Genomic DNA, 25,908 nt, shown 5'->3' with positions numbered 1-25,908 from the left:
ATGTTATAGTTATTCCAAATGTCTATAACTCATGCCCTAAAGTAACTATAAAACAAGCCCCAACATGCACAGTGTTGAATGATGCCAATTCAAGTGTTGCAGTAATGTTATTAATGATGTCATAGAACATGTTATGAGTGATGTAATATGTGAAGTTATTAGGAGTGCATGGCAAGAATGTGAGATATGGTTACTGTAGTGTAAATCTGTTCAGTAGATTATGAAGAACGAAAGTTAAAATTGTATGTATATTTAATGGATTACACCAAATCAGAAAAAGCCCCCTTTCTGGACCAAGATCTAGCTTTCTGACAAATCTAATGCATTTCTGTTCAGCAGTTTTTCTGTATCACTGTTCAATTTTCCTAAAGTAAATTGCATGGGAAAATGTGTTTTGGGATCTCCTGGCCCCTTTTTTCTCAGTCCCTGTTTGACGGATAACCCTGAAACTTTTCAGGAAGAAGCTGAGGTGGATCAGGCTTTTTTTTGGGGGGAACGATCATGGAGATCTGTTGAACAGTGCTAAAGTTCTTAGCAGACCTAACATATATATGTTCTTAGCAGACCAACAATGTATATGTATATATGATGACATCATGGACTATCATGTTTTATTCCATAAAGTGCATTGAGCATCCACCTAACTCAGGTTTGTAATTCACTATTCATGTAATATAATATAATCAAGACAAAAAGAACATTGATACAGTGATGTTTGCAATTCACAACATAGATTCAGCATTTCACAGAGAATTAAACAAAATATTACAGCTGGAGGCAATTATATAACAGGTTTTGTCATTGTAGTGTTTCTTTATATGTTATGGAACAAGAAACATACTTGCTCCTCAAGTCCTTTCTTTAAATAATCAAAAACACTTGACTGGTCAACCAAGGGCTTGGTGCAATAAAACACCAAATCAATTTCATATAAACATTTTTTTAAACTAAAATGTGAATGATCCTAGTCAATAATCACTGTTTCCCCATATTAATTACATTTATTTATAGCAAATCATAAGCGCTTTACTCTAAAGTGGATGCAGGTAATGCAGTCAGATATTCTTATTCTATGTAAAACATTATTTAAAAGCTGGTAGCACTATTTCACAAATATTTCTATCCAGTTACAGCGCAGATAATATTCTACATTTTGCAATAGGCAAAAACTGAGTGAACTATCCTAACATCTAAAACCATGGGCTTCAAAAGATGCCATCTCAACTCTAGTAAAGCTTAACATATTATGATAATGTGCCCCATGGTTTCACAATCAGATGTTTATAACCTAGGTAAACAGTCAAACTAAAGACTTTGGCCCTCATTCCAACCCTGGCGGTCTCTGACCGCCAGGGCGGAGGGCAGCGGAAGCACCGCCAACAGGCTGGCGGTGCTTCCTGGGCTATTCTGACCACGGCAGTAAAGCCGCGGTCAGAAAAGGGGAACCGGCGGTTTCCCGCTGGTTTTCCCCTGGCCCAGGGAATCCTCCATGGCGGCGCTGCTTGCAGCGCCGCCATGGGGATTCCGACCCCCTTCCCGCCAGCCTGTTTCTGGCGGTTTTCACCGCCAGAACCAGGCTGGCGGGAACGGGTGTCGTGGGGCCCCTGGGGGCCCCTGCACTGCCCATGCCACTGGCATGGGCAGTGCAGGGGCCCCCTAACAGGGCCCCACAAAGATTTTCACTGTCTGCTTAGCAGACAGTGAAAATCACGACGGGTGCCACTGCACCCGTCGCACCCCTGCAACTCCGCCAGCTCCATTCGGAGCCGGCTTCCTCGTTGCAGGGGCTTTCCCGCTGGGCCGGCGGGCGGCCTTTTGGCGGTCGCCCGCCGGCCCAGCGGGAAAGTTGGAATGGCCACCGTGGTCTTTTGACCGCTGGGCGGTCATTCGGCGGTGACCGCATGGCGGTCAGAATGACCGCCTTTGTGTCTGATCTAGAGTTTGAGTGACAGGTTACTCCATCACAAACATGAGGGATATCCCTTCCACCGTATTATGAATCCCACAGAATATAATAGGATTGTAACACGGCGGACAGGATATCTGTCAGATTTGTGATGGAGTACCTCGATCCACCAAACTCTAAATCAGGCCCTTTGAGTTTTGCACACTAATATTATTGTACTCTTGATCGGAATTTGCTGTAATCCACATTTTAGCTATGTATGTTTTACTTTGTAAGAAAAAATTGTCACTATTATCCTGATTTGCAAACATTCTGTTTTGATCCACTCTTGTATGACTCTGGACTTACTTCTGAACTTCAAGAGTAAGCTAGTAGTAAGCCAGAAACTTTCACTTACTCCAGCAACACAGGATTAAAACAGAAGTACTACAACAGTAGGTCACCCCTACTCATAGCAAAATGTCTGAGAATAGGTCCCAAGGCATGTTTGTGGTGATACATCCACACAGTCAATAAACAAAGGGTGATTATATTTTAACTACTTTTTTGCCTTATGATCTTTATCCATCCTTTACTTAGTTAAAATACCTTATTTAATATGTAATGTATCAAAGCTCAGTTTTATAGCAGGTTTTTGTCAATCCCTCACCTAAAAATGATTCGCTTACTAGGGCTAAGTTGTGAGAATGTGATGACTTTCCTATTGCAGTCACAGAAGGCTTCCTTTGCACAGAAAATATTATATAGTTATTTGCCCCACCAGAATGGCCCTTGCAGCTATTCTTAGTTTGTGACTCAGTGTAGCGTGAGGGATCGAAACACTCCATCTGCAAAACTTGCAGACAATAAAGTCCCACAGTTAACTTTCCTATTTTAACTAATTATACAATAGAAAAGCAAAAGTTCTGTTTTAATAGTGAAGACAGTAAATTAAAGATGTACCTATCATCCAACCATATTGACTATTAAGTCATTTGAAACCCCAACAGGCCTAGATGGCTTTTGTTTACACTACCCTCACATATGTACACAAATTCAATGTACACAGAAAGACTAACCCAAAATAACAGGAACGTTTCAAATGTATTTTTTTCTTGTCATTGATAGCTTCAAATTACAACTAGGTCTGCAATTATGATAGAATAGTTCGCATATTTTTGACATTTTATGTTACAATTGTCATGAGAAATTCCCAAAATTATAGCATTATACCACTTCAAGTAATGATGCACCGTTCGTGGTAGAAATTTCCTGTGAAAGCACAGTTACAATAGAAGTGAGCAGCTGTTATCCATGGTGCTTTCATTTTTTTGCACTTTCTTAGCATAAAATGTCTCCTTGCATCAAAAATTGAAGCAAGGGTGCATTTTGAAAAAAATATAGGGCAAAATGACAATGTTACATTTCACGTAATTACACAAAAGTAAATTATGCACATTTTGCAGACCCTTACCTGCAACTACCGCAAAACAACCATTATTACTTTTGATAGCTATAGATTCAATTTCAATAAATAATCGGGCCCTAATCTAAGAGTATCACCATGAACTGATGGAGGGCTCTTGGGTAGCAGCATTTCAACTGTATACATAAATGTGGATAATAAGGTCAAAGAAATTAGAGTATAACTGAACAAGTTCAATATTCAATATTCTTGGCATATACGTCAGGTACATATTAAAAAAATTGATGCATATGCACTTCCCATTTTCAATCCGTTACATGTCAGGTGCTTTATAGTTTGGAATAGTACTATTAATAATGATTACACACACCAATATATAAGAATGCAGCATTTGAATTGAGTCTATGAAAAATAGATCAATTCCCAAGATACTCAATAATTGGCTAAATCTATTGTGGTTCACACCATCTAAGGCTTCCCAATAAGTGATGAACATACAGTACAATAGTTGTGCCCCAAATGTCATCAATCATTAAGCCACTTAAATACTGTTTGCTCACAAGTTAGAATCTTATGTTTATTAAGCCAGTCCTCAAGATATATCTGGCTTTTAAGTGTCTTAGCTTCTGTATATGACACTATCAGAGCATGGGGTGTTTTCCAGCCCAACTGCAATTTGGCTGATTCTAAAGAAAAACTGAAGAGTGACATTATAGTGTGTTAGTGTGGCTGATAGGCTGATGGCTATCTGAAGAGGACAAGGGTCAGACAGATTTGGCTTCTTCTAGCATATTCTGCACTGGAGCCTGGGAGATGGCTGTAAACCTCTCCAAGCTTGCTGTAGCATTTGCAGGAAGAGAGTTACAAATAGACAAATCTCCAGGTACAGTGGAAGCTACGGAAAGTTCTGGTAGATGTTATTTATTTTCTCCTCTAGAAATTGGCAAGTGAGTCGCACAATTCTTGTGCTGCCAGGATTGTGGATGTGCAGACGAGCAGTTTGGTAAATTGTTCTTTTGACACATTACCAGCATGATCAGCGTTATGAGCAATATGGCGTTTACATGCTTCTCTGATTTTCCTTTTACAGCTAGTGAACATTAATTTGTAAGCATCTTTGTCTGAAGGAGCTTTGGTCTGATGCTATCTACTTGCCCTCTGAGTTGCTGCAATGTTTTACTGCATTAAAGAAGTTATATTTATTCAGCATGTTCATAGTTGTCTTTTCAGAACAGGCCAGTATTTTCCAGTCCCTGCAGTAATAATAATTTCTAATAGAAAGGCTATGAATAAATATGAGTAATGGCACTTTGGTGAAAAAATCTTCTGCAGATTCTGATCACTACCTTTTTCACCAACCAATGTCCTAAGAGTACGTATTCATCATTTATTGACCAATGCTGTAAGAAACATTGTGCTTGCTAATATGTAAGATAATTGCCTGTGCTGCTTTAACACCACAAATATCTTGACTTTGTAGTGAGATTATTTTTAAATTTTCACCTACTAACGTTTTAAAGATATTCCTCCACTAAGACAACTCTAAGTGTTTTTGAGGATATACATTTTGAGAATTGAATGTTTGTGATATGCCATTTCACAAGTGATACTACATCTTTAGGCTGTCAACAGTATATTAGTTATCACAAGAAAAAAACGTGTGTGCTTAAATGTTTTTTTTTTTTTTCAGACAAGAAGCGTTACTTGCTGATATCAGTCAAAAAGATGCAAAGATTGCCTTGCTTGAACTATCTTCCTCAAAGAAGAAAAAGACGCAAGATGAAGTCATGACCTTAAAGCGAGATAGAGATCGATTGGTGTACAAATTAAAGCAACAGGTTGGGAAATGTAATTTCATGTATACATCCATAATAATTATGTAAAACTTATTTGGGGACACTTACTATGGCAAAAATATACACAGGCTTCGAAGTTTAAAATCTTGATAGATGTTTTGCTTTAAATCTAGTTCACATCTTAACAAGAATGGATGTTTTAGCTGCAGATATTTCATGGTAAAATTGGAGACAGTTTATTTTATTGCTGATGTAATCAGATTCCCTTTTTGAAAAACCATGGCAGCGTGTCATGGTAATATTTGCACAGAAGCAACAGTGTAACAGTGTGGACAAAGGGTCTAGCAAGTAGTCTACAACATAGGTCTTTCTTTTGGGACCAATTGGCTTTGTCAATTGTTTTGGAAGTGCTTTACTGCGTAAAGATACTGTGCTGCATTGTAAAAAAAAAAAAAATTGCAATGGCTGTCACATCATTCTACTGACACAACACGTGCATGATTCAAAATGCACGTGTGCACCAGCCGAATGACGCAGGAGGCATTTGCTTAAATATTTTTATTTACCAATCTAAGATGGCAGATGCAGAAGGAAAGTAAACCACAGAAGCAAGGGAGAGCAACCAGGAAATTGGGGCGGGTGAGAGAAGCACACCTTGGAGGAATCCAGAAAACACAAGCTCAGTCGCAAAAAATGTTTTTCCTAAAAGTGATCAGTGGAAGGACATAAGTAAATAGGCTATACACCAGAGGAGAGACAGACGCAAGATGGACAAGGCAAGCCACTCTATAAGAAACACGTAAATGAGAGTGACCATAAGGTCAGCTAATGGTATGCAATGGGTAGGCTTTAAGTCCAATGTAAGTCCTTGATACAGCTTGCACCGTCTGGTAGGCTTGACCTAAACATATATACAAGTGGGGTTTTCTAGCTGAAGGTAGGGGTCCAGTTACCAGTTAAATATTCACATTTGCTATTAACTTTACTAGTTTATTCAGTTAATTCTTCCTCCAGACTCTTGGAAGCTTTTAAGAGAAGAATTCTGAAAGGGTAAGGACATCCAGTTCAGTTATCTATTTTATTTTAAATGTTTTATACAAGCACTGCAACACAATGGCCATCTGACCCGAGGTAACACCATAGGACTGTGATAGCAAAGCACATGAGGTGCAGCCCAGATGCCTGCTTTTTAGATGATGCCTAATAAGAGGAAATGTTTAACAGATATGATTGCAGCTTTGGACCTGGGGGCATAATTATGGATACGTATGGAACAAGCAATCACAGTGCTCTATGTGGACCTGGCTGACAGGGCTGAATAATGCCAAAGCAAAAAACACAGAAATTGAAATGAGACCTGCATGCATGGCCCTAAATGTATGTCCTTTTCTAACTGAAGATAATAAAATGTCCCTTTGTAACTAAGGAGTATTGTTTAGATGGGGCAAAGGGAGCCAGAAGTACATCATCAGCATGGCCAGTCACTGCAGCTGCCTATAATATATCCTTTCTGTCCTCCATACTTCTGTCCATTTGTGGAGCAGGCCGCTTTTAATCACTGTCTGCCATTGCTCGATATGCATGTCTGCTTTCTGACATGGCGTGATTCAATGTGGGCTGCATTTGAAGCTGTTTGTGTCCTGTACTTTTTCATAACCTCAGGTAAAAGCAGGGGACCAAAGTTTTAGATCTCTAGTTGACATGGCATTTGGGCAGCTGTGCTGTTTGCACAGCATAATAAGGGCTTAGGGTGTATAGACTCTGATTGGTGAGCACAGACAGGTTGCCAACTTCATCAGAGTGTTCATAAGGATAGAATTTCTAGATTTATAGCCTCATCAAAGTATTTGAAAATTCAAGCCATTGTTCAGCGAGCAAATTATGCTTTTAGAAACTTGCTTACTATACTAGTAACAATTTAGTTAAAAACATTCTGTTAGAAGACCAAATGGCCCTCACACTGTTTACTTAGATCTTGTTAATATGGATATCAAAAATGTTCTTGAGCAAAGTGACAGATGGACTCAAGATCATTGTTATTCATATACAAAATAAAGACTGTATGCCAGAATATCAAGAGGAAAAGTATTGTTCTACAAAAATACTGTGGCCTAAATATTTACTACTAAATTATTGTGAAGGTAGGCATATAAAGGTGAGCCCTGCTTTCCACAATGCAAGCTGGGAGGGCAATGTGGCACTGGCCATTTTGACTCCCAAAGAGTGTAATTATAGTATGCTCAACTCACTAAAACAGATGATGTATGAGCAGAAACCTGAACTAATTTGTAAAGGCTTCCATAGGATAGTGCCTACTGATGTCCATTTATGACATAACAGCTGTCAATGTAGGTAATAAAAGAAGAAAATATGAAACATTTAAAAGTGCAACTTTCTCCTATAGCCTCTGGTCCTAGGGGGTCAATTCAGAGCAGAGCTGCATGTTGCATACTCTCAAAGGCAGATGATCAGGCACTTCTAGACAGTCCATGCCTAAAATCATAACCAGTCTTATATAATGCACAACCCAGAGTGAAACAGAATTATTGCCAGGCTACACAAGGCTAGTTATGCCTACCACTATTGTTCTTTTATCCTCAGCTCTCCAGAAATGTCAAAACCTTTATTTTAGATCTCACAGGGTCTTGCACGGTCTTGTATAAATGAGATAGAATCCTCATTCTCTCCTTAACCTTCTTCCTGGATAGTGTAGTGGATTGCATTTCAAGGCAATGAGTACAGAAACTAAATGGCAAACAATGTTATGACAAAGTAGGGATATTTTGCTTCCATTGTAATAGTAAGAACATAAGCATAGCATGGTTCTGATAGAATTTTAAATTTTTCAGTGCTATCAGAAACAGACCAATAGTATACTTCCAAACTTTCATATAACCTATCATGTAGAAACTATGCATGAGCCTCTTTTACAATAGGCCATGTGAGTTCTTCGTATAAGGAAGCCAATGTGAAGGTCTAGATAGATTTTATCCTTCAGTTTTAAACTGTTAAAATTGAGTCTCCCTAGCCTTTAAGTGTATTGTGTTGCTTGGTAGGTGGGGCATCTATCTAGAGACTAGTGAGTACACAATTAGACACTGGAAGGATTGACTGTGCCCTTTTGTTCTTTTTGTTTAATATAAGATGAGTTTATTGAATGATTATTGAAGTCCTGCAAGGCACTTCAGGATGCTGTGTGGCCAATGTGATCATTATTGCTCTTAAATAATAATTGGATGTTTCTGCCTTTTTGTTGAACAGTGAGTCTACCCAGATTGGCTACTGAGATATTGGGGGTGATTCTGACCCCGGCGGTTCACTACCGCCGGGGCCAGGGTCGGCGGGAGCACCGCCAACAGGCTGGCGGTGCCCCGCAGGGCATTCTGACCGCGGCGGTTTGGCCGCGGTCAGAAAGGGAAAACCGGCGGTCTCCCGCCGGTTTTGCGCTGCCCTGGGAATCCCCCATGGCGGCGCAGCTTGCTGCGCCGCCATGGGGGATTCTGGCAGCCCATACCGCCATCCTGTTCCTGGCGGTTCTCCCGCCAGGAACAGGATGGCGGTATGGGTTGTCGTGGGGCCCCTGGGGGCCCCTGCAGTGCCCATGCCAATGGCATGGGCACTGCAGGGGCCCCCGTAAGAGGGCCCCACATTGTATTTCAGTGTCTGCATTGCAGACACTGAAATACGCGACGGGTGCCACTGCACCCGTCGCACCTTCCCACTCCGCCGGCTCAATTCTGAGCCAGCGTCCTCGTGGGAAGGCTCTTTTGCACTGGGCTGGCGGGCGGCCTTTTGGCGGCTGCCCGCCAGCCCAGTGCAAAAGCCAGAATCACCGCAGCGGTCTTATGACCGCGGAGCGGTGTTCTGGAGGGGGGAACTCTGGCGGGCGGCCTCCGCCGCCCGTCAGGGTCAGAATGACCCCCATTGCCTTTTGGGTTTTTCGAATCTGAGTTGCTATTTAAGTTTCAAAATGAATTTATTTTTCACCTTAACATTAAATATCAAAATTAACCTAAACTATTGACAAACCATGACAATTATGTCTCACGGCAGTACTAAGGAGTGGGCATATGTGGCCACTTAAACCTGTCAAATGCACACTTTTAGATCATTATTCGAATGTCATTGTGTTGCTCTATATTTGTACCTCGTATTATATGTGCTTCTGTATTTTTGATTTTTTTCTCTCATATTGCTTGCTGTGAATAATATTTTTTTACAATGTTAAATTAGCAAAATAGTAATTTGTCCTAAATTATAAAGATCACGAAAGGAGGACACAAAGATCAAGAAAAGAAATGGACAACAAGCGTTATTTGTAGCTATTGCTTAACATTACCAAGAGTAGATGTACGTAGATCAAAGAAGGAAGGGCATTGTTAGATTGTTATGCCTTTAGTAGAAAAAGAGTGAAATCAAAAGATATGGGAGTAAGTGATCAGAAAGTTGTAAATAGTGCACACTTACTATGCACAGCAGGTGAAATGCTACTTGGAAGCAGATAGTAAATTTTGAAATGCTGCTAAAGAAAATTATATATATGGACTGCTTGAGACCAATCAGTGTTTCAGCAGTTAATTGAAGGACACATGGTGAAGAGAGCAAAACATGGAGAACAGCAGTAGTTAGGGCATGGCATATCAAGGTCACATAGAATATGAAAATAATTTGTTTAACTTTTCTCATATTGTACAGTTGTAGGCAGTACATCCAGTACTGTTAATATTAACTTGACCAATATTTGTCTTGTGCTATATATACAGATTCTCCTAGTTTACTTGTGTCTGAGTGCAGTTAAATGCTAAGAACAAAACTTTATATATAACGTCTAAAATATTTTTTAGTTACAATTACTCTTAATAAAATTTTTGTATCCACCTTGTTTTAAAAATGTGGCAATGGGTCTTGTATTCCATGTTGTGTGTTGATGTTGAATAGTAAATATGTCATTTTCATTGTCCCATTTGTCTTGTCGCAAACTCATTTTCACACAGTTTAATGAATATTTTTGACTATTCCAGTTTTAGTTGCTTATGCTTTATTATTCTGTTATTGAGTGCTAGTTATCTTCTGTTCTGAGACTGATACTTTTGCACTTCAGAAAGGAACTTGAAAAATATCACTTCAAGCAGCCCCTTGTAGCCACTGTAAACACCAAGCTTCGCTGGCCTCAACAAAAGAGGGTCAGTGACCTACTTTCCCATCCATTGTTTATAACCCAGCTCCTCATACCTCAGTTAAAGACACATTTTCCCATTACTATTCCCATCACTGTAATAATCCCCTGATCTACGCAATCTAGAACTGGTCCAGAAACATTTCTCGCTCTCTTGTATAATGCACTCCTACTATTCTGTATGCTTATCAGCACCTTTTCATGCATAGATACAAACATAACATTGGCTTCCTTGATATATATGTAGTTTACCTTTGGAATATTGTCAACTGTTTTATGGCTATATGTAGATGTAACAAGGACTCCTAAAACGCAGTCAACATGAATGTTCTGTAACTTTGTCTTGTGTTGTGCAAAAGAGTTGTGCACATTCTTACGGAAGATTTCCTTACAGGTTTATAAGGACAGGAAAGAGAAACCGAGTATGGATATATCATCCATATTTGATAGTGGCTTCATCACAGATATTGCTGCCAAGTACCTGCTTTCCAGTCATAAATCTAAGAAAGGTCAAATGTCTCAGGTTAGTCAATAGTTAGGAAAGAAAATGTTTTCCCTAACCTTTCCCTCATAGACAAGCTGCCCATTTTAGTACATAGTTCCCTGTAGGAAGTATTGTAAATTCCCAGTATTGTTTTTTTTGTAGAATGAGTGGCAATATCATCACTTTTGTCCCTGTGCTCCCATGTAAACCATCCCTTAAGCATCCAACAGGAAAGTAAAAATGTTGTATTTTAGTTTACTGATTTCGAGTACGACCCTTTTGTAATTGATCATTGCCTAATGAATTACTAGTGATTGATATCAAGTTACTCTCCTATTACTTTCCTTATACATAACATAAATGTTTGTGGACATTCTTAGAAGAATCCCATAATTCGCCTATTTAAGCCCTACAACGTACTTTCCCTACATTTTGGTAATTTACTTTATAGTCTCCTACAAGAATTGTATAGGAATCCCTTACAATTGTTATGCAGATCACTAAGCAAAAATTATACAATTGTTTTTTTTTAATCAATTACCTTTGTCACAAATCTTAATTTCAGAAAAGTAGCATGGTTTTAGTGAGTGAGACATGACTTTAGCAAGCTCATATAGTGATCTCTCTCAAGCAGCATAGGTGATGACTGTTGGCCACACAAAGATACAATGGATGCTTCACTGGAAATATATATACTACTACACAAGAATACCCCTGTATGCCCACGGAGACTAGGGTCAATATATATAGACTGTGTCTGGTGGAACTCATTGAAAATGTGGGACACCCCTGGAACATTTCAGAGAATCCATCATCCAATGGCATGTTGTTCAATCACCGCACAATCTTGTTACTTCATAAAAAAGGAAGCATATGACTGGAAAAGGTTGTCAATGTAATGTATTGAGAATTTATATGCAGTGATGAGTGGCTCAGTGAACAAAGTGCAGATGAATTAGTGCTCAGAAAGTGAACAAACATTCATATCACATATACTACAAGACATTGTACAATGCCCATGGCTCTATACATCAAATTCAGGTGTATATAATAGGTCACTGTAAGTAAATCTGACTTCCTATTATTGTTATTAATTCTAAGAACTGAGGGGGAGTTTTATCAACGTTACGACCCTGAGCAACTGAAGGGGTCTCTTCGGGACTAAATTATCTGGCTAAATAACCTGCATTGATGGCATAGCAGAGACAGAACTCAAACACAATCATCAGTCTCAGCCCACCTCATCTTCTGGTTTTGCATCAATCAGCTAGAGTCACTTGACTCCAAAACACTCACCCATGTGAAAGTATCATTCCACATTATGTATATTCTGCAGACAATTCACAAGCTGTCATTCCTTGGCCTATAACAATATAAAAAAACAACAAATCCTTTATCTAGTGAGTCTTCTAATTAAAAGTCATCTAGAGCCTCCCATGTGACATGCTTCACCACCAGTGTAGCTAAATCAAAACCACACCAAACAGGTATGTGAGGTGCCTTTTTTATTATGAAGTAACAAGATTTTGCTGTGAGTAAGCAACATAACATTGGATGGTGGATTTCCCGAAATGTTCCTGGGGTGTTCCACATTTTGAATGTGTCCCATGGGACATTGCCTATTAAATGTGTTTTAGTGTTAGTCAATGGGAGTTATAGGCCTTGCAACAGTGAAAAATTACTTTAAGAGTTTTTCACGGCCAGGACTTATACAACTTAAGATATCACTGGAAATTTAGATACACCCAGTGGTTCATTATGTAAAATAAAATAATGTACTCATTTTTCATATGTCACTGCTAGGAAACTGTTTTTGTTGTAATTGTGGATTTCTATAGTGCAAGACAGACCAACCAAGGTAGCAGAACACCTTGGGAAAAGATGTGTATACATGACCAAACAGTTGTTTGTCTGTCAGGGAGGGCACTATACATTGCAGCACACAAATGGTAAACAGAAGAATAGCATGTATACATCAGAGTACCAAAGAGAGCCAATCACCAGATTTGTATCAGTAGTATTTGCATTGCCTCTTTAAGGTGGGACCATCCTGTTATGAGAAGGTATGAGGGGATGTAGTTCCAGGGGGGAATTACCCCTTAACAAAGCATATCTTTGGGTCATTCATTTCTTGAGTGATTGCAAGCCCTGAGGACCGCCAGGTTAACCAGATACATAGTTTCTAGAGCTGCCATGAATAGCTTTATAGACTATGCATGCCAGCTTGGGTTACCTTCTATGTGAAGCCAGTGCAAAGTGATCAAGACTAGGTACCATTCCAGAATTCAATGGTGTAAGAATGTGGGTTATTGGTTGAGAGTGTGGAAGCCCCACTCAGGCAACAAACAAAGTCCATATCAGGGTGAACCACAAAAGTCACAAAATTTACCTGTGCTTAAGGTTCTGGCTGCCTGGCATGAAAGTTTCACTTTGAGGCAAAGAGTAAAGCATTTATGCAGCACACAAACAGTAATTAAGTGATTAAGTGAAAACACAGTACAAGAAAAGTCCCGAACTAGTTTAGACCAATAAAGTAAATTCTAATAAATACAACAACCTCAGAATTACACACATCCGGTCAGTAGAACCAGAGATTTTCAATGTTAAAGTTTATAGTGAAAATAGACTGCGGGAAAGATGTCTCTTGACATGCTGAAAAGCCCACATACCTGATAAACTCCGGTGATGCGCAGGAACAATGTTTACGATTGTCGTGACTTGTCTATCCTGGTCGGTGCTGTAAGAATTTGGATTATTGGTTGAGTGGGGGGGAGCCCCAATCAGGCAACAACCACAAACCGTGTCAGGGTGAACCACAAACCACACTAAATTAACCTGTGCTTACCATTCTGGTATCTTGGCACAAAAGCAGTCTGGTTTAACTTAGAGGCAAAACGTAAAGTATTTATGTAGTTCACAACCAGTAATAAAGTGAAACCACAACAAAATAAAAAAATCCAAAATCACTTAAGACACTAGGGCACATTTTAATAAAGTGATACCAGAACAATAATAATCCAATTAGTAGAACTGGAAATATGAAATTTCAAAGTTTCAGGTAAAAATAGAGCCTAAAAGCACAAAGCCTTATTCGCAATCATCTGGTCACTCTAGAGTGGGGTAACGTCAGACGTTCAGGACGGGCATCATGGGCTGTTGTCACTACAGCATGAAGAGCTGTTAGGGTGTTGCTGATGGTCACTGCTGGAGCATTGTATTTGGTAGTAACCGCGGGCTGTCCTTGTTGCCATCCAAGGGTCCATGACTTGGGGGCATCTCTTAGGAATCAGGAACACACTCCAGTAGAGACCAGAAGAGCTCAGGCAGAGACAGTTGCAGGTCCAGTGCAGCAGGTCATCTGTGAAGTTGCAGGGAGGCCTCTTGAGCTTCGTATGTCCCTGTAGCTCACAGAGTAGATGAGTCAAATGACCCTTAAAGACACGCAGGTTAGCCTAGGATGACGTTAAGCAGGTTCATTCTTCATTCTCAAGCAGCAAGGCTGTCCTCAGCTGAAGGGCAGGCATTCTTCTGTAGTGACCACAGGTCCAGGAGTGTTCAGACGTATCTGAATATGGTGGCAGCCTTTGTGTTGGGAGAGTCCCTAAATCACCCCCACACCAGGTATGAAAAGGTTCTTTGTCTTCCTCTGTCAAGGTGCTAAACTGTCTGGAGTGACAAAAGACAGGGCAGGCCTGATGCCACAATCCTTTGTGTAGGTAGGAGGCAAACCCATTTGAAATGTAAGTGAGGCTCAGTTCAGTCCCTCCCGGTGATCCTGCTTGGATGGCCAATCCTGTCCACACCTAAGCCCCTTTTGTGTTACTATCTGAAAGCAATACACAAACCCCAAAATCTGATCCATTCAAAGTCATATGATCCACAACAATGGCAGAAGGCACAAAAATGGTTATGACAAGAAAATGGCAACTTTCTGAAAGTGCAATTTTCAGAATTGTGACTTAAATCCAACTTTAACATTAGAGAGGATTATGAATTATAATTCATTTGAGTGTAAACAGCATATCTCTGCCTGCTCCCAATCCAAAATTGCCACATATTAAATGTAATAAGGAACTCTAGTCTTAGTCAATGGGAGTGATAGGCCTTGCAACAGTGAAAAATTCCTTTAGGAATTTTGGCCAGGACATGTAAAACGTAATCACACATGTCCTACTTTTTAAATACAATGCACTCAGCCCTATGAGTCTTTTGGGCCTACTTTAGGGGTGTCTTACAAGTAAGAAAAAGGTATTTTTAGTCATGGAAAAATGTTTATTTTGGCAGGTTGAAATGGTAGTTTAAAACTGCCCTTCAGACTGAAATGGCAGGCTTAAGAGATTTTTTAAAAGGCTACTTTAGTGGGTGGCCAAATGAGTGCTACCGCCCACTTATAGCATTTAACATACGGGCCCTGGTGCATTAAATTAAATGTGCCAGTCAGGTATATGCTGGATATTTCCACTAGTTAGCAGGGAAAAAGTGCCCAGGATCCTAATACAAACAAAAATGGGTTTAGCAACAGAAGGCAAAATATGGAGGAGACCCTGCAAAAAGGGCAGGTCAAACAAGCGACATTAAGGGCTGTGTTCAAAGAGGGAGATAGATTTTAGACTTTCCTGTTAAAAAGGGGTTGCATTACTCAGGCCTTGAAAGGATGATGCGTGCACAACAGTGGTGAAGTCTTATTCTGCAATACAAGACTTCCAACATAGAAGGAGATCAGTTTACCAATACGCTCCTTTCCTTGAAGCCTTCATGCGTGATGTAGATTGCAGGTTTAGCCAACATTGAACAAGAGGGTAGTAGTGGGAGGAGAGGTAAGGGATAACTCTGTTTTCTCAAAGTTTAAAGTGAGGTGGTACTGCAGGCTTTTCTGTTTGTGCATGTGTTGACTTCCATTTGCTTGGGCTCCTACTCCAATGTGACGGGTCCACTGTGCTAATATTATTACCACATTCCCTTGATCAGAATCCCTTTTTATCGACTATTATTACTGTTACAGAACTCCTTTCTAAAAAAAAATCAAGGACCAGATTTATTAAAAAGTCACGGTGCGCAATGCAGCAAGACAACGTGCTGCACAGAGCTGTGCTGAGCTGCACTGCATGATAAGGAGAGAGCAGGTATGTGCCATATCTACTAAGATATGACATATTCCTGCTCTTTCCCTGTGCTGGTGCACTGAGTGCTGTCTAACACCAACGCATACAATGTTGCAAGTATACTTGTGGTGCAGGCAGGATTGTTTTTGTGCAGGAAGGGGCACCTTCCTACACACAAAATCCTCAGAGGCGTTTTCATCTTTCAATGTGTGCTGCATTATGCAGGAATTAACAAGGCGAAATAAATACATTTTGCCTTTTTATGTCTCTATTTGGAAGGTCTAGCATTTTGATGCATTTCCATATTTACCAGTCTTAGAAAATCTGGGAATGTGCCAAAATCCCTGGGTGAATGTGTAGGAGCACCCATGCTCCACCCATGGCACACTTTACCAATGCAGAGTAAGGCAAGGCAGCGACTTTCACTGCCTTGTGTTACTCCATATTTAATAAACCAACCAGAGCCATGCAAGGTGGTTCTGCATGGCTTAGTAAATCTGACTTAATCCCTTGCATTGCCTTGCGTCACCTTACGTGATTCACGGGCAACTCAAGCGATTGATAAATCTGCTTGATAAGCACTTGATACATCTGGCTCCCAGTATCTGGTACATACCAGTCTCTAGCGTGTAGACTGATCTAATTTATTGAGGGTAAACATCCTGGTTTTGTGAAGGAAAGGTTTGTTTCCATACAGCAATTTAAATTGGTTTAATCTATTCCGCATTGCCATCTAAGTGTTTTAGCTCATTTGTTCATTTTTTCATAGCTTTTCCCAACTCTTCCAAACCCATGATGTAGCACAGTATGAATGTCAATGTGCCAAAATGCTAGAGGAAGTGGAAATGACATCATGAAATCTTTTACCTGCAACAACATCAACTGATAGTCCCTTCTTCCACCCTTAGCATCTCAATAGCAACTAGAAGCAAACTATAGAAAGTTTAAATGTTTTTAAGAGTCCTGTTTACATTCTATTCCTTCAATAACTTTTAATAGCTCTGTGATGTCTTAGATTAGGGGCAGCTATGGCATTATGAGGGGTAACAAAAGGCAAGCCAGGGGTAGCATCTCCTACCAGCAGATCCCCATAAATAATATCCGAGAATTTGGCTTTACCTTGTCTTGTTTCCCTAGTCAGACTGTTACCTCACCACAGCTGATGACCAAGGGTCAGAGCATAGTTTTTATTATTATATGAGAATAGAGTCACGTAGCTCCCCATTTTGCCTACTTGTACTCTGCAGATATGCCTGCTCCCAGATGAATTTGTAGACCTGCAGTCTAAGGCACATGAAAATTGATGCATCAAGAACACACTTTTCCTGCTCTTTTTGCCTGACTACATGAAGGTATTACTGCTGTTATTTGGATATTCATAGGTGGCAAGTGTTTACTTGGCAAAGGTCTCACTTTATATCAGTTGTGACTTTTTAACAAACATCGCATTGTATTCTGGAAGTTGAAATTTACTGTTAACACTGCAACTGTGGGCTCAAAAACCTCAGTGTTAAAATGCAGTTGGGAAAAAAATGAGGATTTTCTGGATTTTGTATTATTCTCCAGAATGACGTAAGAAAATATTTGGATCCAGATAAAGGTTGCCCTGGATGTAATGGATTAGGAGAATGGGAGCATATATTGTGGTCATGTAGGACAGTTACAGGGTATTGGGCACAGGTCTTTGTGCAGATCTTGCCAGGAGTGTACGGTTAAGTCCTCACCATCTGGAGCCCAGCTGGGTTTAACTATCCTGTCATGATTTGAGAGAAGAAATGCACAATTTATTTACATCTCTACAATGGTGTTTTGTCCTATAATCACTTGGCATTGGAAGTCATCTGTTTACCCTACATTGGCCGAGTGATGTAAAAAGATAAAGGATAGTATATGTCCTATAATAAAGAAGCCCTTTTACGCATGTGACCGCCCAGATGTTTGCAACCCCCTACCTGTACTCTAGAACTAGGCAATTCCCATTATTGCTCCTCTTGTGTTTTTTCCCTTTCTGCAGCTTCCTTTTCTAGCCCTAAGAGAAGCAAAGTCTGTCACCTTGACCCCTCACCAAATGTTAATCACAAGTAGCCTAAAGATAACGTCTTAAAAACATGCATAATCGATTTGAGATCCCTACTGAAACATTAAATTGAGATTTGGAACATCCTAGAGGATACCTACTGGGACATTGTTTTCCTTTCAGAAAGCTGGCTTAATCACTGTTTAGGTCCCAACCTCACCTTTGTAATTCCCAATGACTAATCTAGCTCTAAATTAGACAACGTAGGCAAAATGGGGGGGGGTTTTACCATTGTGTATCGATCCAAGTTCCTTTGTACCAGTCAGAGTTAGACTTATCACAAAGCGCAGATGCCCTTTCTTTTACTATCAAAACTTCAGACACTTTTTCCTTTTTGGGTGTTCTTGTCTATCGACCTGCAAACTTCGATTCCGATTCTAAGTTTAGCCATTTAGTACCCACAGCAATCATGCCCCTTTGCCTTCAACATGCAAACTTTTTTATGCATTTTAATGCTAGGAGACTACAGTCTACCTGTAGATGATCCTAGAAGTAAAGTTGCAGAACTGCTCACTAAAGCCTTGTCGGACCTTAACCTTATGCAGAAATTTAAGGGACCTACCCATAAGGGGGGTACACGCTCGATGTTATCTTCTCAAACATTACTTCTCTCGTAGTTGTCTCTACAGTCCTGTTAGTGAGGACTGATTAGTTCCTTTTAGTTTAGAGCTACCTACCTGTGGTCTCTAAGATAGCAATGGTACACTAGTCAGAAGGATAGTGGGGTTGAGTGTTGGTTGCTCAGTATTTATTTGGTGAAAATATTCCTGCGTCAAACAAAGAGGAACAGGAAGTATATAAAACTAAGTCATTAATTGGTGGCAATTGTTGGTGTAGTACTCGTAGAGTGTTCACTCCTCACTTGTTTCCAGTTAGGATGGCTGTGCGCAGAGTCCGTGATTTCTCCCGCCCTCTGGGTCAGGTGGCAGAAGCAATTGCTCAAGGCAAAACAGACACAGAAGACAAAAACTACTGGTTAGAATGATGGACACCGTTCTCTATTATTGTTCAGTTTAACAAGGTGCTGGGGTAAGCGGGAAGTGCACATGTTTTACTGGGAGTGCCTGTCACCAGCCATAGTGACTTATGCATGCTTCACTGTTTATCTTAGGACATTTTCCCCATGCTCGTCTCACCCCAGCCCACCACCTTTGCAAAGACCCATTCCCAGAACCTAAGACTTACCTGAGACCACGGTCAATCTGGACTGTGGTAAGTGAAGCCTCAGCGTCCTTCTGCCCCCATGACTCGCCAGACTTCTGTGCGACTTTCCCCTCACCTTCTTTGCCCTCATCTTCCTGGCATCTCTCCAGTGTTTCGGTCTGCTTGTGGCTGTGTTCTGTGGCTGCCCTTCTCTCCAGCTCCCAGGGATCACCCGCGGACGTCCTTTCCTTGTTGTGAGGTTCCGCCTCTTCACTCCGGACCTCAGGATCCTCTGGATTTCTGCTGTTTTGCTCTCCACGCCCCTTCTTACACCACTCCTCCTTCTCTGTGATCCTTGCCTCCCACACCTGAGTTTGATCTATTCCCTCTTTTATGTCACTTTATTCATACATACATGGTGTGGGAATGTCTAGTCTGGTACATTCACTTTCTATGGGCCGAGAAGTAGGGGCAATGCACCCAACACTGTACTACACTACCACTGAGGCCTTAAACCACTGAAGCCTTCAGTTTATGGCCATGGCACTCTATTGATGATGACACTTTAAATTTGGTTTGCTCTCATATAGTGGTTAACCAACATACAGACAGAGACAGCAGTAACGTCTTTTAGCTTGAATGTCCAGATTATTCTCTACTATGCAGTATCTTTGAGAATTAGCAAAAATAAAATTAATTCGACCTCAGCAACCTGGTTCTCTACCTCTCTTAAAGCTCTTGAAAGGAAATGGCAATGTAACTTTTTGGAGGATGACAAATTTATATATAAAAATGCTCTGAAACAGTTCAGTTTTTACTGAACAAACTTAAGAGCCAGAAAGCACACCTGCACAATTTTTAACATTGTTAGCTCCTTAATAAAACCTCTGGCTCTAAAACAATCTACACCTGCCTCCCTGAAATTTGTGGTTAATTTACCTGTTTTTTTTCCAAGATAAAGTGTTTAATATTTATTCAAAATTTGTCATCACCATTGACACTGGGTTAGTCACCTCTGGATCTACCTCCTACATGCCGAACAGAACAATGCCCTCCTTTGAAAAGATTTCTTTAGAGCTCTTTGAGAGGCTGATTTTAAAAGCTCACTCTGGATCTCCACTTGACGTGTGCCCGCCCTACCTCCTCCGAAGGGTGCCTCAGACTCTGAATACACAGATGAATGCCCTTTTTAATCTCTCCCTTGAATCTGGCTCAGGTCACTCATGCTGGAAGGAGGCACTTGTCCTTTCACCCTTAAAAAACCTCATTTGGATGCTTTATGCCTTGTCAGCTACAGACCAATCTCACTTATTTGTGGGAAAATGCTGAAAACACCACATTACAACGTGGATTGAGGAACATAATGTGCTACATCCATCATAAACCAGATTCAGATCTGAGTTTAGCACAGAGGCAGCACTGTTGGAGGTGACTGAGGGGCAGATTTATGAAAAGTGGCACTGCACCCAGTGTGGCGCCACTTTTCTTGCGCCCCTTTGCACCCCTCTAACACTACCATGTGTGTGCCGTATTTAATATACAGTGCACAATGGCGTGAGTTAGGGAACTAACGTCTGAATATTTGACGCTAGTTCGGCACTTTGCAGGATTAGCATCAAAAATGTTAATGTTAATCTTGCAAAGCACACAGAGGCCCATTTAAAACAATGGGAGCCTCATTTTGATGTCTGCTCTGAGCAGTTGCTGAAAATGGCAGAAGAAATGAGGCAAACAAATCTCTTTTTGCCCCCCATCCCCCTCAATGCCGGAGCACCCCCCTTGCATACATTATGCCTGGCGTAAGGAGTTACAAAGTGGGCCAATGCAAGCATTGTGCCACTTTGTATCTAGTGCAGCGTTTTTGGCCATCCAATTCCACATTAGTGTAAACAAATTACGCAATTGTGTCGTTGGATGGCACTAGGCCCTATGAAATCTAGGCCTGAGGTTATTAAAATCTATTTGGATTTAAGGACAAATACTATGATCATTTTGTTAGACCTGTAAGCGGCCTTCAACACGGTGTTGCATGCCATTCTCTTACAAAGATTTTAAAAAAGCAGGAATTGTTGGCACCATGTGGATATGGATTAAATTCTTTCTCTCCAACCGCAAACAAGCAGTCTTTCTCCCCTTTTTACATCAGGCTTTCATGAGGTCATTTGTGGTGTTCCTCAAGGCTCACCTTTAAACTTGTGCTTTTTCAGTATCTATCTGGCTCCTTTTGCTGCATTTGTTCAAAAGTGGGGTTTTAATGTGGTATCCTATGTCGATGACACCCAGTTGGATTGTTGATGCATCGGTCTCAGCCAGCTTTCAGAGTTGTCTATTTGCAGTCGCGAGCTGGATGCATAACAGCTGCCTGTGCTGAAACTCTAATAAATCTGAAATCCTAATCTTTGGCTCCCCCTCTATTACAAATCTGACTCCCTTGTGGCCTGCTGCAATGAGACCCCCTGGCACCTTCTACTACAGTGAAAACCCCAGGGTTCAAGCTGGACAATGCCTTTTGACCTCTTAGCTGCTAGGTCTTCTAGGTCTTCCTCCCCACCCCCCAAGTGCTTAGCCCTTTTTTGGCTATGTGGGCTAGTTCGCGCTTAGGCCCCCATAACTTATTGTGCACATAAGCTGTCCACACAAAATTTGAGTTCTTTTTTTCAACATTCTCAGGATTGTAAAGGTACCCAGAGTTTGTGGGTTCCCCTGGAGGAGACTAAGAAATTAGCCAAAATACAGCTAAAACGTGTGTTTTTTTTAAATGGGAACAAAGTGCTGCAGGTGAAAGCATCTGTTTTTTCCCTGCAAATGGCATCAACAAAAGGTTTGTGGTGCTAAAATCATCATCTTCCCAACTTTCAGGAAAAGGCAGACTTGAATCGGAAAAACAAATTTTTCAACACAGTTTTGGCCTTTTACTGGTACATAACCCCATTTTTACTATGTTTGTGCTTTCAGCCTCCTTCCGGTTAGTGACAGAAATAGGTGTGAAACCAATCCTGGATCCCAGACAGCTAAACATTTTTGGAAAGTAGACAACATTTTGAACTTAGCAAGGAGTCATTTGGGTAGATCCTTCGAGATTTTCCTGCAGAAAATAACAGCTGAAATAAAAACATATTGAAATTGAGTTGAAACGCTCATGTTTTAGAGCGAAAGTTTAGCCAGTAGCAGAGATGGCGTCTCATTGGATGACTGCTGCTCAATCCCTAACTCGGGTTATAGAGGACAGCTCTGATGAAGGATTAGAGACCAGGGCAGCAGATACTGAGACAGCATCTGAGGGATAGGACAATGGCACGGACTCTGGGAGTGATTTTTCAGTCAGAGGAGTCCCATTTGACAACTCCTCTTCCAGTGATTCTGAGGGAGGTGATGAGGACAGTCCTGCTGTCCCTTTGCAAGAACAGTCTTTGCAGTGGGACAATAGCGGGTTAGCCCAACCCAAAGAGCAGGTGCATGCAGCGGCAAGAACAGAGAGAGTGCTCTCTTGGGAGTGCCCCAATTTAGTTTAGCCCCAAATTCCACCACCTAAATGCTGTAGATTTTGGGCTGTACTCAGCTGGCACCTACCAAACCTATACATTTATGGAGAGTAGACACCTACGGGAATCCAGGATGGGGTGACTTGTGGGGCTCTCTCTGAGTTCTGTCACCCAGAATCCTTTGCAAACTTCAAAATGGGGCTACAAAAACACTCTTTCCTTTCATTTCGGTGCTACAAAGTTCTGGAATCTCAGGGAAGCCACAAACTTCCTTCCACCTTGCATCTCCCCAAGTCACCCGGTAAAAATGGTACCCCACTTATATGGGTAGGCCTAGTGCCCGCAACAGCAAATGCCCCAAAACACAACGTGGACACATCACATTTTTCTAATGGAAACGGAGGCGTTTTTTGCAAAGTGCCTAGCTGTGGATTTTAGGCTGTAGCTCAGCCGGCACCTAGGGGAACCTACCAAACCTATACATTTTTGGAAAGTGGACACCTAGGGGAATCCAGTATGATGTGGCTTGTGGGGCTCTCACTGGGTTCTGTTGCCCAGAATCCTTTGCAAACCTCAAAATTGGGCTACAAAAACACTCTTTCCTCAAATTTCAGTGCTACAAAGTTCTGGAATCTAAGGGGAGCCACAAACGTCCTTCCACCCAGCATTTCTCCAAGTCATCTGATAAAAATGGAACCTCATTTATGTGGGTAGGCCTAGTGCCTGCAACAGGAAATGCCCTGAAACACAACGTGGACACATCACATTTTTAAAATGGAAAGTGAGGCGTTTTCTGCAAAGGGCCTTGCTGTGGATTTTGGTCTCTAGCTCAGCCAGCATCTAGTAAAACCTACCAAACCTATACATTTATGGAACGTAGACACCTAGGAGAATCCACAATGGGGTGACTTGTGGGGCTCTCACCAGATTCTGTCACTCAGAATCATTGCAAACCTCAAAATTTGGCTAAAAATACATAATTGCTGCACACCTTGGCAATTGAAAGTTCTGGAATCTTAGGGGAGCCACAAACTTTTTTCCACCCAGCATTCCCCCAAGTCTCCCTATAAAAATGGTACTTCACTTGTGTGGGTAGGCCTAGAGCCCATGTCAGGAATGGATCACACAACGGTCAATGTTAGTCTTTACATGAGGGCAACTGTTGACCCTGGGGTGATCCATTCCTGATGCAGCCACTAGGTACAGGCACTCAAGTGCGGTTGTGTTTTTATCAGGACAGGTGTGGAAACTAGTTGGTAGGAATTTTGTGGATCCCCAGCATATTCCTGTAGTTTTCCTGTAGTTTTTGTGACAGAAATGCAGAAATTCAATTGTAATAAAAAAAAAAATGTTTTGAACCCCTGGGGGCATGCAATTGCACCCCTGCAGGGGTAAACTAAAATATATATTCTTTTTTAATATGTCCCCGTGGGGGGGGGGGGCATTTTCAGAGTGGGCCAACCCCCCCAACTCCCCCCATGTGTAATCCCTGATGTCTAGTGGGGTTTCCTGGCCGTGGATCTCAGCGTGAGATCCACGGCAAGGAAACCATTTCAGGAAGGCCTCCTTCAAAAGGGATGAATCTCCCATTTCAAACAAGGCTTTACTGAATAGTGGGGAGGCCCTTTCGGGCCTGTTTTCCCCACCAGAGCAGAAAGTGGCCTTACCTGCTGCTTCCTGCTCTGCTGGGGAAAATGAAGGGTGACGTCAACACGCCTCTCGTGCACTGATGTCACAGAGAAGTGGGTGGGGGTCCAAGGGGAGACACCGAAGCTCTTTCTCTTCTCTAGAGGGGGTTTTTCAAACCCCTACCTGGCGTCGGCCTCTGGTCGTGACCCACACCAGCGAGGGTGTTCGGGCATTGGCCTGTGGCCGACACCCACACCTATGGGGTTAATGCCTTTTAATGTCTTTTAATGCCACTGCAGGACTCTGTTTCTCCCTTCTGAAAATTTTAAGAAAGACTTTTTGGCAGAACATACAAGAAAGATAATTGTTCATGCTTTGATCACATCTAAACTTGAGTATGCTAATGTGCTGCTCCTGGGATCTCCCCAAGCATTGTTGAATAGATTACGTGTCTAGAATGCGGCAGCTAGGCTGGTGCTGAATATCCCTAAAGGACAATCTATTAGGGATGTCTTAAAAAGCCTTCACTGGCTTCCGGTCAAGGACAGCATAGAAGTCAAAGTCCTGACATTAACATTCAGGGCCACTCAATTGAAAGGACTGGTGTTCATTTGTGATAAAATCAAAAGATAGCTTCCTCATAGAGCCTTACGCTTAGATAACCACAACCTGCTCTGTATTCCCAAGACTAAAAACTCCAGAGCATGTGGGTGTTCCTTTTCTTTTTAAGCCTCAAAGCTTTAAAAACTTCTACCTGACCACATTAGAGATGTCACATCTGAGACCTAATTTGAGTTTTTTAATGACACACCTCTTTAGAGAGTCCTAGCCTATTAACAGGGACTTCCTTCACCATCCCTTTTAACTGTGTCTTACTGCTATCTAGCACCAGAACGCTCCTTGTGGAACAGCTGTTATGTGATTTACAAATTTATTTCATTCATTTGTTCATGCTTGGGTAAATCCAATACAGTGCTTAAGGGAAATATGGAACACTTTTGCAACAGAAGAAACCCCTTAGATACAAAGGCTTAATATCCGAAATTAAGTTGCAGTAGGCACAAGCACATTCGGATGTCAGCTAATGAACTGTAAATAATGCACTTTAATAGTATTAGGATCATTTGAGTGTTTTGATGATTTTATATCCACTAGCTGTTTTATTGAGATATATGAAACCACAGTTGTGAATGAATGGTTGCAAAGATATTGTATAAGATTGTAAGGCACTACTTAGAACAGATTACACACTTTCTATTACATCTGCACTTTAAGAAGATAAACATTTTATTATCTGGTTATAATGTATGCGTTCTCTCAGATAGTTCTCCTTATAAGTATTTATTGCTTTTTAGTGGAAAGGTTGAGACCTAAAAATGCTTCTAATCATGTACCTTTAATTCAAGCACACCAAACTAAAGGGAAACAAAAGGAAAAAGAAACAATATTTTAGTGATATTCATAAACAATAAAACTCAAGAAGAAGAGTCTTAGACAGCTTTTCTTGCTGCTATCCTGTATAATAAAGTTACATTGTTTAGGCCCAATTAGGAAGAAATAAAAATTACTCATTCACTCTTACGTTTCTTTGAGAGGCATTATAGTTTGTGGTTGTGCAGGTGTATATCGGTGTTTATATGTTTACACTGATGAGGGCTGTTTCCCTTTCCTTTCATAGGGTTTTTTATCAGTTATTACAGTTTTAAAC

General features: G+C 41.0%; 1 protein-coding gene across 2 annotated transcripts in view; it reads left to right on the top strand.

Annotated features, from left to right (window-relative positions):
* The window catches only part of ERC2 (ELKS/RAB6-interacting/CAST family member 2), a 2,244,592-nt gene that overhangs the window by 1,850,511 nt on the left and 368,173 nt on the right, over window positions 1-25,908 (top strand). For both annotated transcript variants that reach the window (XM_069206453.1, XM_069206452.1), the window contains one exon: window positions 5,002-5,149. In XM_069206453.1, coding sequence (XP_069062554.1) covers window positions 5,002-5,149 — 148 coding nt within the window. The remainder of the gene's footprint in view (window positions 1-5,001; window positions 5,150-25,908) is intronic.

Source organism: Pleurodeles waltl, chromosome 9, assembly GCF_031143425.1.
Source record: "Pleurodeles waltl isolate 20211129_DDA chromosome 9, aPleWal1.hap1.20221129, whole genome shotgun sequence".
Classification (NCBI taxonomy): Eukaryota; Metazoa; Chordata; class Amphibia; order Caudata; family Salamandridae; genus Pleurodeles; species Pleurodeles waltl.
Note: the sequence above shows the minus strand (reverse complement) of the source record. Positions and strands in the feature narration are given on the sequence as shown.